At 39.8% G+C, this 21,244-nt stretch overlaps 2 protein-coding genes across 3 annotated transcripts in view; one reads left to right on the forward strand and one right to left on the reverse strand.

The window, feature by feature from the left end:
* Positions 1-21,244, reverse strand: part of LOC111868691 — a 264,586-nt gene that overhangs the window by 212,999 nt on the left and 30,343 nt on the right. The window lies entirely within an intron of this gene.
* LOC111868704 lies at positions 7,978-16,272 on the forward strand. The gene is made up of 3 exons (XM_023859612.2): positions 7,978-8,350; positions 11,754-11,923; positions 14,455-16,272. The coding sequence occupies exons 1-3, from the start codon at positions 8,263-8,265 to the stop codon at positions 14,710-14,712; spliced, it is 516 nt and encodes a 171-aa protein (XP_023715380.1). The 5' UTR covers positions 7,978-8,262; the 3' UTR covers positions 14,713-16,272.

Below are 21,244 nucleotides of genomic sequence, written 5' to 3' on the forward strand. Positions count from 1 at the left end.
CCTCAGTCTTAAAAAATACGACCTCGATCTTCTGACATGTTTCAAAACAGTTACAAGAGAATTTGTGCTGTGTATTTCGGAATATTAAGTTTTATTTAAAGACGTAAAGTTGTGTAGGGGTTGTGAAACAAAAGTTCCACGCATTCTTATCGTAGCAATAAAGGCAGACGAGTGGTTTATTTTACTTGCTAGTCGCTTAGCAGCAACGAAATTTAACTCTAATCTAAGTTTCCATTTAATTGGAGGCTGGGTGAGCTCTAGATTTTATCTTGACTGTGTAATAAAGAACATTTGAAAATCCACTATTGAGCGTAATTTAAACTTCACACAAAATAATTTGTCACACTCATTTTAGAACCAGAAATTTGAGAAAGCTTGTAGCCTAGGTCGATTGACTCTGTGGTCTATTGGTCAGAGTTCTTGCCTACAGAACCAGAGGTCAAGGGTTCGATTCCCGGCGCTATCAGATTTTCTGAGTAGTGGGTCTGGAACGGGGTCCACTCAGCCTCGTGAGGATAAATGAGGAGCTACTTGAGTGGAAAAGTAGCGCCTCCGGTCTAGAAAACCGAAATTACGGCCGTGGGAATCCGTTGCGCTGAATACGCGACATCCCCTCCCCATTAAAGTTGGCACTAACTTCGACGACAAGCGGCGATCGCTCGGTCGGTATAGTTCGCTTGAGGACTAAAGCCAAGGAGTTTGTTTTGTTTCTGTCTGTAGTCTAGGTTATCAAATGTATTATTTTCATACTGAGGTTCATGAAGCTTGCTCCATTACTTCGAAACATGAAGAAGTATAATTACTGTCAGTTATACAGTCACAGTAAATCAACAACAATTGCTCACATAAATCAAGATTAAATTCTGTGTTTCAAGTAAAAAGCTAGGCCGAAAATAAAACTAACACAGTGATACAGTTGTAGGCGTTTATGTGAGAATTTCTATGAACAAATGAAAACAAAAGAAGTACGACTTCTATAGTCTATTCGAAGTAATTCCAGGAGTGCTGTTTCTATAGCAACATCGCGTTGTCATCGTAAAAATCAATGTATTGTGTTTTTTTATGTAGTTTTATATTCCCCGCTATATTCTCTATACCTCTTCAGATTTATTGTGAAAAAATAATAACGGAGGACAAACAATGAACCGCAGGCCCCGAAGGATGGTGGAGGGAACAGGTAAGTTGGAAGCGGGGAAAAGCGATTGGTCAATCAATGACCGAGATAACAGCAGCTCTCATACCCTCTGGATTCGTTCTGAACTATGTGATGACGAGACTTGGCAAATTCCATTTCGGACTTACACTGAAACCTGGAATTCGTATATTAGACCCACTGAAGTTCAGAACCATTAGATCAATCTTCTCAAGTACAGTGTTTCCCAGTCCGCAAATATTTTATCAATAAAGAAGTGGTTGTAAATTAAAATTTAAGCTAAATAAATTTTAAATCTACCGCACATACCTGCCAACATAATAACTCAATAACATTCATTCACTCACTCACTCCTGGAATTGAGCCCTTCTTGAGAAGTCAATTGTGAAGCTACTCAAGAATTTCCCAACATTTTATGGAACCCGAAGGTTCATTACCGTGTTCACAAGAGCCCTCCACTAGTCCCTATCAACAGCCAGATCAATCCAATCCATTCCATCCCATCCTATCTCTCTAAGATACATTTTAATATTGTCCACTCACCTATGTCTTGGTCTTCCAAGTGGTCTCCTTCCTTCCGGCTTCCCCACCAATTACCTATATGCATTCCTCATCTTCCCATTCGTGCTACATGTCCTGCCCACCTCATCCATCTTGACTTCATCATTCTAATTACACTTGGAGAAGAGTACACTTCATGAAGCTCCTCATTATGCAGTTTTGTCCAACCTCCTGTCACTTCATATCTCTTCGGTCCAGATATTCTCTTCAGCACCCTGTTCTCAAACACCCTCAGTATATGTTCCTCCCTTGATGTCAGAGACATAGTTTCACACCCATACAGAACCACAGCAAAATTATAGTTTTTTTACGATTTTATACAACAGACGAGACGACATAGGGTTCTGGACTAATGGTAGCAAGCATTACCCGAATTCAATTTCCTCTTAATTTCCTCCTGAATCAGGTTTTGATTTGTTATAGTCGTTCCCAATTATCTTAACTGTGCTACATGTTCAAAACATGTGTTTCCTATCTTTATATCATAATTTTGCCCTGCATTTTGGTGACGAGACAGCAACATATACTTAGTTTCCTCTGTGTTTATTTCTAGAACAACCTCCTTACTAGCTTGAATTAAAGTTTGTGTGTTTCTGTTCATGGTATCTACATTATCACGCATTAGATTCACATTATCAGCATAGGCCAACAGCTGATGTGTCCCAATTAAATTCAGTCCCACTTGGTTTCCCTGGACCTTCCTAATTGCATATTCTAAAGCAAGTTTGAAAAGTAGTGACAATAAAGCTTCTCCTTGTTTTAGACCATTCTGGATATTTCGCAGTCCTCATATTTTAATTCTGTCAATGTAAAGGGTATGGACCGTAACGAATTCCGTGCAGAAGAGTCCCCGAGGAGTTCAAATCCCTCTGAGTCAGATGAATCTAGTCCAAACCCACCCACTCTATTTGGGATAAACAACAACTACAGGGTTATTATTTTTATTGTTTTTATTATTTTTCTTATTATCATCACCATTATCATTATTATACTGTCACGTATAAGGGGTAGCTTGACGAATAATAGTGGGCTCTAGATTTGATGACAGGATTTATTGGGCGTCTCTATTGCAATTACAGTTGATTATAACAGCTCACACACTGAACTTCTTCCTTAGCGTCGCCTGTTTGACGGATCTCTCTGAGTAATCTCTCACTGTTGTCTGAATTTCGGACTGGTCTCTAGTCTCTAGCCTCTCGAATTCTGGATTTCTACTTCCTTTTTAAATGCCAGGCGGCCCTCATAGAAGACACCACGTTGAACAGTTCCTCTATTGTTCTGTCGGTTGTCACAGGAAGCTTGTGTGTAGCAACATGTTACCTGGTAGCGACTCGTTCGTTGTTATCTGTTGTAATGTGCGTATCTGTTGCCACGGGAATGCGTATTTACCAAACCGTTGTCCAGCAAGGGCCTGTTCCGCGTTGCCACGGGAACGTGCTTAGCGAAGCGTTGCCTAGCAGTTGATCATATTCCGGCTTTCAGGCATCATGTCACAATATTTACCCAATAGTCTGTATAACTACGCACTTCTCTCATATTTGTACCAGCATTTCGAGGCTTCTGGGTTTCAGAAGTCCTGATACAATAAGATACTGACAAGATATCGATACACCAAGCCGCACTTGATCTGTTGTCAGATGATAAATTCGAAGTATAAATCGCAATATGCAAACAAAATAGTTTAAATTCTTCACCGAATTCTATGATGAAGGGCTACATTTAGTCCATTCTACTGAACGACAACTTGAACAATCCATTTCGCGTTCTGTATGGCTAATGTTATTTTTTGCCATCCGTTCGTTGTAATATGAATAGATAAACTGAAGTGTAAGTTTCATACGTTTAAAACGTAATGCCTCTGGGCCCAGAAAGTCTTAAGTCCAATAAGGAAACTTCTAAAGCACAACGCTTTTATTTTCAAACATCTGTTAAAACCCCATACATATAAAGATGAAGAAATATTTTCCATTACATTTGTTCGTTCTCAATTTGCAATATTAGCATATAATTATGTTAATGTCAGTCGGAACAAGGCCACGTACTGTCTGTGTTTGGCTGAAATAACAACGTTATATAAACTTTGTACAGTAGAGATCTTGTGCTATTATACAACTCGAAAGCAGATATTTCCAACTTTGAAATCGTATGCTAGGAAATGTTTTTTAGTTCTAATGTATTTTTTGGTTATTAAACGATGTTCCTTCAGTTACAAGTATTAGCCTATGTAGCAGTTTATAATACTGCACGTAGTACAGTGTCCTATAGACGAGGTTTGGATTGGTGATTGGATTTATTGACCACTTACAGATGGTAACTACGAGCAATTATAACGCTCCCGCTAATTAATGTGCTCCTCTTCTTACTACAGCACATGCTAAGTCTTCTCAGTTTGTTTTCACTAGCCTCTGCTTAGTCGTTACTGGCCGGCGACTGTTTCCCAAGTAACTCCCAGGCTGGCGGCCATCTCACACCAACCTCCTACTCTTCTCATTGGCTCCAAGTAAGCTAACTGCAGCCAAAGTCAACGTCAAAGTTACTTTAAGACTGGACGTAAACGTCGCCCTTTAGTAGTTAACAATACTGCTTCGCATTCGAGAAGTCTTCATTAAGAATCTCAGCCCGAAATCCGACTAACCTGACAAGTTTGCTCACTTCCTCGACGAATGTTAGCATAGTACTACAAGATAGAGCCAACAACAACGCTTCTTCAGTAATTTTCAATTCGTTGTTGAAAATACAGCCGTTATTCTATTCTAAATAATTCATGTAGTTGAAAGTAGTAGTTGAATAAACCAGCAAAGGACATCAATTCTGGATCTGATATATGATTCTTGAATTACTGGGATTGAGATTAGCTCTTTCTAAGGAGCCCAATTGAGTAGGTGTCTTCATTTCTCACCTAAAGACGGAAACAGATCCAGTTTCCGAAACGCCGTGTCCTCTATTACCTAGAATTCCGAACGATGGAAAAAGTCCAAAAACCCAGTAATTCTGTGTGCCATCCACCATCGTCAGAACCCTCCAGAATCTACATGACTCTTGAAGTTTGGGAGGTTTTTATTTAAAGCAGCGGAAGTGAACATTTCGTAAATTGTGTTCAACACAAATTTCACGAGAAGAGTGGGGCAGTGTTGATATGGGTATAATCTGAGACAGGTTCAGATCTAACCACTGGAACACCGCGGCGGCCCGGGTTCGATCCTGGGTCTGGTCAAGTGGCATCTGTGGTGGACAAAGTGGCGCTGGGGCAGGTTTTCTCCGAGTACTTCGGTTTCCCTTGCCAATCTTCATTCCACGAATTGCTCCACAATCACCCTCACCTATCATCTGGGGCTGGTACAATAGGCCAGAAGTGGCCGCAGTACAAGGGACTTAGTCCCACCCCACTGGAACACATACTAGTTAACAGGAAATCGGGAGCTCCGTTACAGAGACGATGGCTGTAGGCTGTGGGGGGAGGAATCAATATGACTGTACCCGAGTGCTAGTTGCTGGACTTGAATGATATGATGCCTCGGTTCAATGAATGTTCAGATGATCCTATGAATGGTGGAGCAAGATTGGAATCGCTTCCGGCAAGCTGGTTATCCTGATGAAATTGGGCACACGGGTTGAATGTGAGGAGCAGTACGCCACGCCATTTCTTGGAGCTGAAGTTCCGATTTGAGCCTTGGTTTCCTCTACTGAAGTGTTCCATAAATTCTTATTAAGTTCGGCTGTAGGACATCTTTGTTGCAGGATCGCACCAACATAAGACATCTACAGTCAGAGGACACCCAAATCCTTGGTATTTATTCAGTGCAGTACGAAACTTTCCTTATTATACGCCAGCATACACAGTGTATGTGCATGTCCTGTGTTACAAAATAACATACATTTATACACACTGGCTACTCAATATTATCTGATAAGAAAAATTGCCCCTGTGATAAGCTAATTAAACACTACGCCATGGGGAATGAATGTATAGAGCCACGTTTTGTTAATCTCGGCAGTAGTTGGAGGTGAGTGGTCAGCTTCACGCCCCAGCCGCTTTACCCCCCGGGAAAAAGGCCCCGGTACACATTTGATAGGAAGCTCGGTGTGCCCCAGATTCGCCTGGACGACGTGGAAAGGAGAAAATTCTTGACCTTAACGGGACTCGAACTCTCGACAATTATTATCTGATAAAACAAGTGAGATACAAACCCGAGTTTAGTTTCGTTACATGTCACTAGAGAGAGAACGAATACAATGAATTCCCAATATAACAACAGCAAGAAGCCTGCTGACGTGTGTGCAACTAGTAAAGAAAGTACTAGTTAGAAACCGTCCACAAGAACATTTTTCGGTACTGTAATATTCGTTAGTGGTGTTAATCAATTGCTTATCAATATTATATAGACATATAGGCTTACATATATCAACCCGATGACACATTGGACGCCATGTTATATGCATACATATATGGGCACACTTATGTTTGTGTGTGGCGTAAGTGCATGTGTCTGTATGTGTAAATTTTATATATCAACGAACCCGATTAGTCTACGGTAGATTGTCTCTTTGATAGAATTTATTTCCTTATTTTAAAAATCTCCATCTATCTACCTATGGCTCTACAGTCCTTTGTTGGGCCTTGGCCGCTTTTTCAGTTTCTTGATATATACACAGTCGGTAGAACTCCATGGACGGGGGATCAGCTCGAAGCAAGGCCGCTACCTACACGCAGAAAACCACAAACACAGAATAAACGCACACGGACATCAATGCCTTGAATGGGATTCGAGCTCACGATTCCGGCGTTCGAGCAATTGAATAAAGTCCATGCCTTACACAGCGCGGCCACTGTGATTGGCAGAATCTCAATCGGCCGAGACAAATTCACCTATGTAGTTGGATTACAATGCAACATTGAGCAAGATATCGCGTAGCAAATTCATTTATTTTTTTAGAGAAATTTTAAACAGACTTGTCGTTCGTATACCAGCCGTCAAAATAAAACCAATCATTCATAGTGAGAAATGAAGAAGAGCTCAATTTTTAAAATATTGTGACATAATGACGTAAAGCCAGAACAGACGGCCGTTGCTAGGGAACGGCTTCCAAAATAAAGTAAAACCTATACGTTCCTTCCATATTACATGGAGTTTTGTATTTTAAAATTATAAAAAATCTAGAAAACCAAAACTATACATCTGAATACACTTTGTCGTTATAATACTTTAAATTTTAGCATTGAGGTTGGACAATTTAATATTGTCTAACATTTTAATAATCGAAGAATCTCACTTCACTCCAAGTGACTGAATCTTTGATAACATTTGCAGTTTTCACGTACCCAATCATTTATCAGTGCAGCGTAAACTTGTGTGATATTCACTGATTCCCTCGAGTATTTCTAAAGATTTGCTGGAGACAAGTGCAGCAGAATTGAAGCACTTTTCTTTGTAAATTCCCAGGCTTTAGTGGAACGTGTCTTCTCGTTATAAATTAGCCATGGAGCATGGATGCCAATCCATTCAATCACTGAAAGTGTTTTTTCCTCTATATATGCACGAATATTCCCATAAATGTTTCGCAATTAATTATGTACTGTTAAGCACACATCCCGCGAAAATTCCAGATATGGTTTGACATTGTCACCAACTATCTTGTAATAAAGAGCAATATTTTCTTCAGCCCAAAGGAGAGATTCACCAGAATAAAATTTTGTTTTTGCTCATGAATCTTGCCATACTAGAGAGCGCCAATATCTTTCAGAAAACAACCTCTCTTTGTCGAATGGAGTGATCCATGTTTCCCAGTGTCGTATGAGAGAAGTCCAACAATTGCCAACAGCAAGAGGAAACTTCCACTTTTCCATGGAAATGATCATGATACAGCCATCTTCTTAAGAATTTCCTCACAGAAATTTTAAGTGTTAATTGTTTTCAATAATCATTGTTTGGTAGGGGCTTTGAACAATTCTGAGCCATTATGCCACAATATTCAGTGTGAAGTTCAAAAGGAATATAAATCATACGTAATGCTGTATATAGACATTATTTCACTACTACATGCTGTATCGACATATCGATGTTGTCAGAATAATTCAGTTGTACGAGAGATTACTAATTCTATTGAGGAAACACTGCATTAGGTGTTGTCATTCGGTTATAGTTATGACAAATTTCTAGTCGCTTATCGTCTGCTTCAGCACGTTACAGCACTAGGATTCTTATGGGCTACAAATTTCTCATAGAGAAGCACCGCGCATATTCGCAATCGATACTACGAGTAAATCCAAAATGGAGTCAACGCAGTTCCTACACCACGTAGTCTACAATGTCACATATTTAATTGCATCTATGAAATGGTGGAGTTTTGTGTCAATTTTAAACTTTGTTGTCTTAAAACAAAGTTTCCTGTGAATATAAAAATGAGTATTGTTTCACATCGTAAGTGATCAGGTTTATATAACGATGGCGCGCCTCAACCTTCGTATCTGTGCGTGACGTGTTTTATGTAGCTGTGCAGATAGGACAGGAGTTGTCTTTGCACACAGTGATATTAGAATACTTCTCAGCATGACGGGAGCTTACCCCAACATGGAGCCTTCCTGCGTATTGATCGCCATTTATATCACAGCTGTTCTACACAGCAGTGTTCTGACAGGTGACACATTTTCGTTAAGCGATTCTACTTTTAGTTTCACTTTTACTTTTCCCATTTTGTGGGACTTGATATTTCAGATACGTAAATACCTGAAAACAGCAATAACAAGGCAAAAAATATGTTCATATTAATATTAAACGAGTGAAGAAGTACTTACATTATTCAGATCAAATAATACCCACCCATGATTTTGCAAGCACTGAAATTTTTAAGCAAGACAACAATTTGGCGGAATATTCGAAATGTGGTAGCTTAAGTGACGGAATAATAATTTACAAGTATCGAAAAAAAGTCTCGCCTATTGGGTAAGTATTTCTCCTTCATTTCTACGCAGACGTCTTCCAATTGATCTCAAGTGAAAAACAGAGGCTCCTTCAGTGGAAGGATCCTCCTGTCATAGGCGGGCTTATTAGCCCAATGTTATCACAATAACTTATAGAAAGTTGTAATTCTGATTGCTAGTTAAGTAATAAAAAAATTTCTAGGAGGTGAGGGGTTATAATGTCGGTCTGAAGCTAGGGCTATCTTTACTGTCATCGTGTTCTTCTCCTTGCCGGAATAGCACCTCAAATTAAGTCAAAACCGCCTCCTTCCTCATCGCTTCCATTTAATTATCCATGAATTATATGCCAGTTAACTTTACATAGTCCAAGCTACTGACACCATCATCAAGCAGGAGTAAAACAAATAAATATGCTTAAGAAAGAAGTATAAGTTCCTAAAAAATTTTAGGGAAACTATGTAGAAAGAAAGCCGCAGACGCATTATACTCGCAGAAAAACAAATGATAAACACGACATTCTGCGACTAAAAAATGCATGCGAAGAAATCTTGATGGACACCGGAACGAGAAAGTGAGAACAGTAACATGTATGTGAGAAGCAGGCGTGTATTTAAATATATGAGGTGGACTGAACTGGCTCGGGATATAGTATTTGCAACGATAAATTCTAATTCCATTACCATATTGCTAGTTAAGTTAATCCCGTTCGAACCACAAGAATTTAAACACCGAACGGAAATAAACTACTGTATTCCCATCCTAAATTAACTTAAATTTTCTGGATTCTACAGTGATCATCTTATAAATTAAATAGATCGCACATTACAAAGTTCTAATTTCGATATTTGCATATTGTTATATCAATATTATTTCAAAACCAACCCTTTTTACGCAGCTGCTTCTGTTCCACACCGTTGATTGTATGACATCAAATTCGTTTTTATACTAGCGAAGTATTTTATTATGCAAAAAAGAACTCCGTGGGCTGTAGTCCGCAAACAAACTATACCGACCGAGCGACCGAGCTTGTCGGCGAAGTTAGTGCCAACTTTAGCTGATAGATGGTGTCGCGTCGTCAGTGCAACGAATCCCCACTGCCGTTAATTTCGGTTTTCTAGACCGGAGCCATTGTTTCCTTGAAACAGCTCCTCAATTATCATCACCAGGCTGACTGGACCCCGTTCCAGACCCACTACTTCTCAGAAAAACTTCTTATAGCGCCGGAAATAGAACCCGGACCTCTGGATCTGTAGCCAGGAACTCTGACCACAGACAGTTTCATAATATTACTGTGATTATTAGATACAGACAGATGGAATATCTGGCACGCATGAGGGGAAAGAAGAAATCCGTGGTAAGGAGTACAAAATGTGGTTGGGAAATGTCAAGGAAGAGGCAACCTTGTAGATACGAGAGTAGGCCTGATACCAAATTGGGTATTCGTGAATGTTATGAAAATGAAAACTTCAGTGGAGTGGCCCAACGAAAGGGCCATTTAACAGTTTATGGGGAAAAGAAAGGCGAGCCTTCAACTTCGATAACAACAGGAGATTTCTTGATCAGCTGAATAACTCTCTATTACTTAAAGAAGACGCCAACTACAAAGATATAAGCAGAGAAATCTAAAATGCGGCCATCTGTATTTGTCTGCTGCTTTTATAGTTAGGCAGGTTGATTTTCCACATCTTACTTTTATTGTAGGACACTGAATCCTTTACACAGACGTTACGACCTTTACAAAGCCATACAGAATCATGTAAATGTCGACAGGCGGGAGAGCAATCGAGGTCATAATTTCATAATTTTCAACTTGAAATACGTGACAACATTGATCGGCTTGTACGTGTCTCTAGTCATAAATATTACTCGAAATAATATATAAAATTTCACACGCGCTGTTACCCCGAGGGTGACAAAACGCACTCTTAAAATATTATCCCTTCCACCAGCGGACTAACACTCATGGAAATTTCTGGGGAGAAGAGCAGAGGCAGCGTCGTTCAAAACAAGTACAGAACAATGACCGACTCGGCTATGAGTCCGGGTTAGATAGTCCGTTCCAGAGAAAATCCGCGGTTCATCTCCGGACACACGAAATTAGAGGATTCTCAATTAAATCATAGCCGATAATTTCCCCTCAATTTTAAAATATGGACGTAATTTCTTTTAGCTGCTCTCAATGCTCAATAGGCAGCTGCGGACAACGGTAAGTTGGTCTTCAAGTGTTTTCAAAAGAATTCGTAATGTTTCAAAACAAGAGAAAAGAACAATATACCCGAGAAAACATTTAATGCAAACCCTCAAAAGAAGGAACCATTTTGTTGATCTGCACTTAGATGAGAGTAAAAAGCAAGGTAAAGTTCTCCCTGTGATTTACTAATTAAGCACTATTCCATAAAGACGTATGGGGGGTGAATGTATAGATCCACGTTTTCTTGACCTCAACACTAGTTGCAGATGAGCGGTCAGCTGCACGCACCGGCTGCTTTACCCCCGAGGAAAGAGCCCCCGCTAATCAATGGATAGGTGGCTAGAGGAGCCCCAGAGAAGGTCTGAACAGCAAGGAGAAGACAAAATTCTTGACCCTAACGGGACTCGAACTCAAACCCCACAGTGGTCAAACCCATAGCTAGTCCCTATACTGACTGTACCTTTCAATATTGTACTATATGATAATATATTATTAAAACAAATCTTACAGAAATAGACTTGTACTGTGAAGTTGTAACCTGCATTCAACTGGGTCGGGAAATTAATCCCAATGGCGAGATTCTGTGATCATGGTGATGAAACGTTGGGCTTCACAACAAGAAATTCCTTGACCACTTAAACAACTACCAGCTTCTCAGAGATAATCTTATGCCAGTCAGCCAGTTACTGCGCTTCCGAACTACTTCACCACATTACTTGTCAACAGTTCTGTAAATTGTCAACAGTTCTCCTGTAAATTGTCAACAGTTCTCCTGTAAAATTGTCAACAGTTCTCCTATAAAATTGTCAACAGTTCTCCTGTAAATTGTCAACAGTTCTCCTATAAAATTGTCAACAGTTCTCCTGTAAAATTAAACTGTTATATAATCACTTTGTTTTGGAAATTATGTCGAAGCCACGCTGTTACAGCAACCCTATTGGATGAGAAGACTCGCAAGACACCTCAAGCTGCAGAGAAGGCCAACGATCTATCCTGCTTTGTATGTGACAGTATGGATGCAGGGGAACGATGCAGCAACCTCAACACAAGCGGTGTTAGCTTTATCCACAAGTGCCATGACGACAGAAGGATCTGCATGGTAAGTCAGGCATTCATTGCTCCCCATACGAGTATATGTCCGCACTGTACTGCCATCACACGAATTATTAATAACATTAAGCTGGGTCAGATAGACAGCAAATATAATGGCTTACTGCAACGTAAATGTAAGGTAACTCCGCTCAGAACAAACATATTTGGTTGAAACCTTATTTAGTTGCATTGACAACTCTAACTGTAAACCCACTTTTCCTTAAAACTGAACAACATGGCATGATGCCTTATCTATGATGTAAGCTCATTTATTGTGTATTTTGATAGTAGTTACATCGAAAAATATTTCACATAGAAAAACCATTATTCAATAATGAGCTGAAATGACTTTTTGTTACGCCCGCTTTACAGGCATTTGCACTTCTGAATCTGAAAAAAACAAACTCCGTAGCTTTAGTCCGCAAGCGAAATGTACCGACCGAGCGACCGTCGCTTGTCGGCGAAGTTAGTGCCAAATTTAGCGGACAGAGGGTGTCGCGTGGTCAGAGCAACGAATCTCCACCGCCATTAATCTCGGGTTTCTAGACCGAAGCCGCTACTTTTCCATTCAAGCAGGTCCTCAATTATCCTCACGAGGCTGAGTGGACCCCGTTCCAGACACACTACTTCTCAGAAAATCTGGTAGCGCCGGGAAACGAACCCGGATATCTGGATCTGTAGCCAGGAACGCTGACCACTAGACCACAGATGCGGTCTTACAAAACTCTGCAATTGCACGGTAAAGTATATCGGTCACATTCAACGTCTGTAGGTATTAAAGTTTACAATTTCCAAGGTGACAAGAGCTTACAAGAGCTTCACACAATGATCGACAATACGTGGAAGAAACGTCCGCCTGCTTCGGATTTTTACGTGTCTTTGTGTGTGCCTGTGTTTGTGTGCGCGCGCGTGTGTGTACTTATCTGTATATAAAATTTATGTAAAATATCCTATCCTCCTACAACTTGCAAACAGTAAACTGTACCTTCTGAGTGTGAGGATACAAACATACTCACCTAGTATAAGGAACGGCCTTTATAATTTTCATATTTGTTTGAAATTGTTATCTGTTTTGAAATCCTTTGGAACTTTAAATTTCATGGGCAGAATAAAAAAGTCTCTAAGCGACTGGAAATAGATATACGTATGTTTTTAACTAATTTATATATTTTTATCTATTTATGGTACATTTAGCAGTACCATGACTAGCTCGCATTATACGGCTCGAATAGTAGGGTGGTTAATGAATAATGGGTTAAAGAGGACTTCGGCACTAGTTGGAGGTGAGTGGTCAGCTTCACGCCCATGACTCTTTACCCCCAGGGAAGAGCCCCCAGTACCCATTGGATAGGATGCTGGGTGGACCCCAGAGCCGATCTGGACAACGTGGAGAACAGAAAATTCTTGACCTTACCGGAACCCGAACTCTGACCTCTCGGTCGTCCAGCCCGTAGCCAATCGCTTTACTGACTGCCCTATCCCAGCTTGTACTATTATGGAGATGTACCTCAGCATAAACACCATATAACCCCAGACTGGGTGGAAGAACATCCTAAGAGTTGCCTACAAGATTTACCCACTCTTTCCGCATTGAGTACGAAAACTTCTAAAAAACTTATCTTTCTTGTCAGATTTTATTTGACGCTTTACGTTCACTGACAGAAACTTATTCAGCCGCACCTAAATATTTATACTCCTACAGTCCCGTAGACTTCTCACTGTTTGATATTTTGAACAGAACATTACGTTTTGGAAACGCTTGCTGCTCTTAGTTTTAAGGAGCGTGTAGAGGAAACTTGAAGAATCGGCTCGCTATGAATCATAGGCAAATCCGAAAAGCCAAATTACTTCGCAGATTTTTAACACAGAATTTCCTCTTATCAGTAAAAACACTCCGAAGTTCCAGAAACGTTCACCAGGATGTGGTACCTTCTGAACGCTTTCCTCCCTTAATTTCATATCTAGGTCCCATATTTTTCTCAGAGGATACCAGCGGTAGTTAAGCATTCCATATAATATCAATTTTGTGTTTTTTATGCATCCGTGTTTTTGGGTTTGGTTCTAGATATAGTTTGGTGGGACTTCTTTCGCTATTTTACTTTTTAATCTCCAGTTTCTTCTCGTTAAATTTGCTCATCACCTTTGACAAAACCTGATCCTGTGTACTTATATAGAGGTAATGGGCTGGTCCCAGCTATTGAGATTAACAGCTGCTGAGATGCCTCCCAGCCTATTCATCTGAGGATGACAACAAATCCAGCTTCAAAAATATGTGTTCTCTTCGGAAGATTAAACAAGTGATGAAGACCCGAAACCCATTAGTACGATCGCCACAATCTTCTAGATTCGAATTAAAATCTTTAAAGTCTTAAAGTTAAAATTTGTGACTTCAACGATATACACTGCATCTCGCCATTGCAATGTATGCACTAAGAAAACAAGGTTACAAACAGCATGGTCAAGGGCGCAATAGAACTAGTTTCGTTTGATGATTTTGCACGCAGAGTAACGAAATCCTTCGAAATCTTTATTTTACAGGTGAAGCGGTACTCCTACTCGACAACCACCGAGAATTCGACCTACCCCACGAAGCGCCTGTGGTCACTGCAGAGGAACTGTACCAACAAATGCGAGCCCGGGTGCATAGTGATAGGGGAGCGCACCAAACTCTATGCCTGCACCGTCTGCTGCGGGCAGTCTCTCTGTAACACGATGAACGACGGCGCACCCTACCACCGACACTCCAGCGTCGTGATTCTCCTCTGCGTCCTCCTGCTGACGCCCTTCACATCGTGACCCACCAAGATCGCCTTAGCTTTCATTTCATACTATGGAAAAATATATACTAGCTGGAGTTGCATGAACTGCTGACATCTGGGAACGGTTGCAAGAACTGCTTGTACTTATCTGTTCAGTAATGGCGAAACAAGATATGCTGACAAATATGGTCATTTGGTCATACGCTGTAAATGTTTCGAATACGGGTGGGAAGCTCGAGGACTACAACAGTAGTAAGTAGCAAAGACAAACTGGTTATGTGGGTTATGTCGAACTTTTAAAAAACAATAATATTTAGTGCTTTTGTATGCTTATGGGCGATGAAACTCGTCCCTGCAGAACACCACGGACGATTATTACTCCAGGACTCTCAATTCCGTGACACGAGCTTGAAAATCGAAAACCGAATATCCCAGAAGCGAGGAGAGTTTTAATTTTGTCTGCTGTTTTAAATTATATATAACTTTATCATGTTTTTCACGCATCTTTTGAGACTACCAATCTGTCTCTGATAAGAAGGTACTGTTCTGAATATGAATATTACCCACTAAAGGGATACGACGACAGAAAGAAAAAGCATCACTGTTTGTTACATGCTTCATGATAGTTTCTTGCTTGGCTTACTCTTGGACCCTGAAGATGAACGCGATGTATTCTTCCGAAATGTCGGTCGACAGATTGTACAGTGTTATATCCCAGAAAACTAGACTCTTCATAACCACCACTGCGAGAATCCCAATTCCTACACAGGATACAATCAGTCTCACCGGAAAGAGAACACAAGTATTACAAAGTACCACAAATAAAGAAGTTATGTATGAGATAATATTTTTCTCTATTTTGAAACTTAGAATTATACGATTAGTCTCAATAAAATAATAAAATTCTTTGTACTGTCCGGAGCCTGCAAACTACTGTAGGAAGGACTGTGAATGAGATTTCATGTGTCTGTCGTGTGGTACCACAATTATACCAAAGCATATTGACGCAAAGAAGGAACATTTCAATTCAATTGCTGAAGAATATAAAGAAAAGACACCAACAATTTACGTGTACTGAAAAGGGAGTTACGTGACCTGCAAAATGTTTGTATGCAGTGAGATTTGCAATTACAGCCAATCCTAGAAAACTGCTAATAGAAGCTGAGAACAGAATTTTACACCGAAATGAATTTAAGAGCACCTGTCAGTCAAGAAATACGAAACTTAAATAATTACTTTATATGCCTATAAATCGCCTTGTAGTAAATGTCCCTGTAATATTCAAACAGCGGATTTATCATTTTAACTGCATTCAGGTTGACGACGTACGGACTCAAATTGTCTGTTTGTAACATATTTAACACCCTCAGTTTCATTTAAAGTATAGAATTTGTTTTTTTATATAGTTTCTTGAAAAATCAGTAGAATATTAGTCCGTTTTGGTTACATCGTACAACTTGAATTAGATCCCTTTGAATGAGCTGAAGCATCTAAAATAATTTCTGTGTTTTTAATGTTACTATCACAATTCTAATATGACACATCTCGACCAGCACGTTTTGTAAATACAGGAGTATTTTAATAAATAAAATAATCTTAATTGTAGTAATTATATGTTTTCATATTATACATGTGCAGAAAATATAATAATTTGTTTTACCTCTCCATTGAATGATTAAGAATATACACAAAATATTTCTGAACCTCCGAGGTAGGCCTGATTGTGTGTAGTGCCAAAATGGCAATCAGAACTGCCCTCTGCCCTTGAAGTCTCTCATCAATTCTGCCTGCCTGTATGCCTAGTGATGAAGTTTAGACTTGTAAGATTTGAGGCTTTCACGGCGGTGACTATGAAGAAAGCAGTCTTCTGGGATTTGGCACCGTGTATATGTGGTGTTAACCGACGTTTCGGAGGAACGTATCGCCCCCATCTTCAGGGTTGAAGAAGTATAAGTAAATCTGCAAGCGACAACACCGTGAGACACGGTCAAGCAGACTGCTTGACCGTGTCTCACGGTGTTGTCGCTTGCAGATTTACTTATACTTCTTCAACCCTGAAGATGGGGGCGATACGTTCCTCCGAAACGTCGGTTAACACCACATATACACGGTGCCAAATCCCAGAAGACTGCTTTCTTCAAGTTTAGACTTGTTTAGCAGCTCCTTCAGGGTAGGCTTCTCTTTGAGCTTTACCTGAGAAGGGAGACGGATCAGTCTTCGAAACATAGTAATTTCTAGAATCTCATATTTTAATTCAGGCAATGAAAAAGTTTCAGAGCATGTGTCTCAAGAAATAATAATTATACGCCGTTGGTATAAAATTTTAAGTCAGAACATACAGAGTGTATCCAAAACTTTCGGCATACTAAGTCTGATTCTAAAATTCTGTAACCTTTTACAATACAGCGCTTGCAAGTACGTGACAATGTGTGTACACACCGGCCCCAAAGATGCGACCCAGCTACCGGTCAACAATTCAAACTCTATGGTAACCTAGGGAGAATTAGTTAACTTGTTGAGTGGGATAAGTTTAACAAATCGCCTTCCTCACGGGAAAGTCGATGCCACAACGTGGAACGTGCAGCATTTTCTGAAGTTGAGAACAGACATATGATATTTGTAGCTCTGAAAGCTTATGTCATAATGTATGACTGAATTATACGCATATTAAAATACATTTAACGTACTGACTTGATTATTCACCAAAGACAGAGTCGTTCGTCAAACTGGATTACGGTGGATTGGTGAATATGGAGAAGTTAGCGGAATGACAATTAGAAAGGGAAACGGAAGTACTCGGATAAAACCTGCCCCAGTGCTATTTGTCCACTAAACTTCCCACATAACCTGATCTGGGGATGAACCCGGACCGCAGAGGTGGGAAACCGACGACTAGTGTTATACTGTATGTTGATAGAGATCTCCATTCGTCCTGCCGACCTCGCTCCACATTTACCCTACAAGTTCCTAGATTCTTAACGTGGCCACAATTTCGAGCTGTTCCGGGAATATTACCAGGTTATTCTGGAATGTGTCTATGTAATTAAAGGAGAGTATGGTTTGCTGACGTCACATTTCAATGGCCCTAGACTTCAATTTCATGGACCGAGTGCTCCACTTTCAGCTGTAAAGGAACTAATTTCCAATTTGGTCTTTCCCCCGGTTCTGTGGCTGTTACATTCTCTTCAGTCACTTGCCTCTGCAACGAACGCTGAACTAAACCGACGCATAAGTTCATCTGAGTATTTTTATTACTATACGTTCTGTGCATCAAGAACGTGAAATGAGTCTATAATTGAGAGGTCATTTTTCTATACACTTTAGCATATTTAAACTGCAAAAGTATTCAACAGACTTTGATTAAGAAAAAAGCCGTCTTCTGGGATGTGGCGCCGTGTAGAAATCGTGTTAACCGACGTTCCTCCTAAACGTCGGTTAACACACTATTTACATGGCGCTACATCCCAGAAGATGGCTTTCTTCATAGTCACCACCGTGAAAACCTCAAATCTTGTACAGACTTTGATTAAGTTTTGTATTTGAGGTCTACACGTGAAGTTGAATGAATTTAACTTTTGTACCATCGGACGTTATCCTGCACGAATGTCAAATTGGCACATTTCTGAAAGAAAGGTAATTACATAATTATATTTCCCACAATACTTCTACAAGGATCCGTCCATCCCTAATGCCTTCTTAATCAGAAAAAGAAAACTGTAATAATGAGATCACACAATGAGTTTGTTCTCAGAAAACAGAGAATCATGAAAAATAACATGCGCTAGAATCTCAGGGTGGTTTTGTTCCACAATTCACAAATCAGTACTAAAGTACTTACTTACTTATGGAGCTCAGCCCTTCTTGAGGAGAAGCCAAATCTGCATCTACTCAAGAATTTTCCAGCAATTTATGGAACCCGAAAGTTCATTACCGTGTTCACAATAGCCCTCCACTGGTACCTATTCTGGGCCAGATTAATCCAATCCATACGATCCCATTCTATCTCTCTAAGATCAATTTTACTATTGCCCACTCGCCTATGTCATGGTCTTCCCAGCAATTCCTTCCTTCCGGCTTTCCCACCAATATCCTATATGCATTCATCTTCGTCCACATTCGTGCTACATGCCCTGCCCACCTCATCCTCCTTGACTTGATCATTCTAATTATACTTGGAGAAGAGCACAAGTTATGAAGCATTCACAAAGCAATAACTAGAGAAAAATTAAACCTAATATGATGTTTATTTCCACAAATGTGGTTCAGGAAGCTGGACAAATATGGACATACTTCCTTTAAGATCACCACTGTGTAAGCAGTTCTTGCGTTTATACGCCTGTTTACACAAAAATTTACGTATGAGGCACAATATTGATTTTTAATATATGTAACTTCTATTTTTTCCTTTTATGGCTTTGGGCCAATTTAACGAAACGAAGATAAAACTAATTTACATGTATATGCCTATAATGGCCCTGTCAACAACTAAGTGAATATGCAGTTCTACTCTGTCTGCTATTTTTTAAACTATTGACTTGTATTTTAAATAAATGAGCCTCTATCCTAAGAAATATGCAAAAATAACGAAGACCATATAAGCGTATTTACTCTGTTTCACACCACTTACAAATAAAATGCTTCATACACATTGTAGGCATGTTAGCAGCCATCAAGGAAAATCAGAACATTTCCCCGCCAGAAGCAATAACTACACCCACAGAGCTACTCATACAGCGCTGTTCTCCAGCTGTTCAAATGCATCTGCTTACAATACACGCTGCAACGGCGGCGTTTATCACTCACTGGTTAATTTTCTATCGAAAATATATTATTATTAGTATTATTATAAAATAATAATAATAAACTATTAATGGGAAAGCCAAAAGGAAGGAGACCAGAGGGAAGACCAAGGCGTAGGTGGGTGGACAATATTAGAATGAATCTTAGAGAGACAGGATGGGATGGTATGGATTTGATAAATCTGGCTCAGGATAGGAACCAGTGGAGAGCTCTTGTGAACACGGTGATGAACATTCGGGTTCCATAAAATGCTGTGAAATTCTTGAGTAGCTGCAGAATTGGCGGCTCCTCAAGAAGGGCTCAGCTCCATGAGTAAGTAAGTAAGTAAGTAAGTAAGTAAATAATAATAAACATTATTATAAACTTAAAATAAAGAAAACATTGATAAAAATCTCAGTCCCTGTTTAGAAAAGCGGGAAAACTAGGTACAAATAAAATCTAGAAGTAAAGTCCCTTAACAATGGAAATTATAGGAGTTATGGTCATAAAAGCCATTTCCATAGAACTGTCACTACAGGGGGTGACAATTACAGTAATTATGTCTACAAATAACAGTTTTTGTTTATACTGGTGGAATCCTTTACTTAAACCAGTTTTTGTTACCAAGGTTCCAACAGGCCCTGAACGTAAGCATTCAAGCATACCAATTTGATATCTACCAGATGGATTCTATGTATATATAGAACTTCAGAAGGCTTCAGCAATCTGCCCAGGGAAATTTGGCGGCTAGGAATCACTCAATTACAGTAACATCTAAGCAATGCTCATCTAAACAAAGCTGTTGAAAAAGTTTTACTTATAACAATCTGTTTTTAATATGAATAAATTGACTGGTTAACTGATCAGTTGGAATCATATCAGCTACAAATACTGCTATCATTTGTACCACTAACCGAATTTCTGCCAGCAAAAGGGAAGGGTGTGGCTAGCTTCTGGTGTGAACTTGCATGCTGTGACACTTCGTTCTTGAAGATGCTGTTACTTGTACACGTAATTTCAGATTAAGGAATATCCTACGCAGTAAAGATGTTAGTTAATTAATTAATAAGACTGAATTCTTAACCAGATGTTTAATTATTTTTATGTTATAGTAAATTATATATATTAAACGAGGAGCCGGGATAGCTCAGTCGGTATAACGACTGGCTACGGGCTGGATGACCGAGAGGCCGGAGTTCGAGTCTAGGTAGGGTCAGGAATTTTCACTTTTCCATGTCGTTCAGACTGGCTCTGGGGTCCACCCAGCCTCCTATATAATGGATATCGGGGCTAAAGCGGTCGGGGATTGAAGCTGACTACTCACCTCTAACAAGTGTCGAGATGAATAAAATGTGTATATACACATCCACTCCCCCATACGCCTTCATGGCATAGTTCTTAGTTAGTCAGTTAGTTAGCACAGGGACAACTTTACCTTTTTACTACAGTACTTCATCCACAAGAAACAGATGCTCTGAAACCCATTCCGAGGTTGAGAATTTCATTTACCTTGTGCATCTAGTCCTAGGTCTTCCTACATATTTTTTCTCTCTGGGAATATATGTGTATTATGATACAAATGAATTTCATATAATTCCCGGAAATGTATTTTTTATTTATATCGGAGTATGAAGTATATTATTTTCAGATTCTGGTGCTACCTAGTTGTAGCACTCCGTACACTAACAATGTCAGCCGCAGAGGGCCTCCTCTCTCCGCTACGCCACCTGTTATCATGCGCTTAAGGACGAGACGGAACCCAATTAGAAGTTACTTGCCCACGTAATCAG

The sequence above is a fragment of the Cryptotermes secundus genome, unplaced genomic scaffold (genome assembly GCF_002891405.2).
Source record: "Cryptotermes secundus unplaced genomic scaffold, Csec_1.0 scaffold280, whole genome shotgun sequence".
Lineage (NCBI taxonomy): Eukaryota > Metazoa > Arthropoda > Insecta > Blattodea > Kalotermitidae > Cryptotermes > Cryptotermes secundus.

Bases quoted from the DNA above. Each gene is read 5' to 3' on its own strand.
- LOC111868704 (XM_023859612.2), top strand. From the start codon at position 8,263: ATGACGGGAGCTTACCCCAACATGGAGCCTTCCTGCGTATTGATCGCC. The intron at 8,351-11,753 runs GTGACACATTTT...ACGCTGTTACAG, and splicing joins ACACAGCAGTGTTCTGACAG to CAACCCTATTGGATGAGAAG. The intron at 11,924-14,454 runs GTAAGTCAGGCA...TTTATTTTACAG, and splicing joins ACGACAGAAGGATCTGCATG to GTGAAGCGGTACTCCTACTC.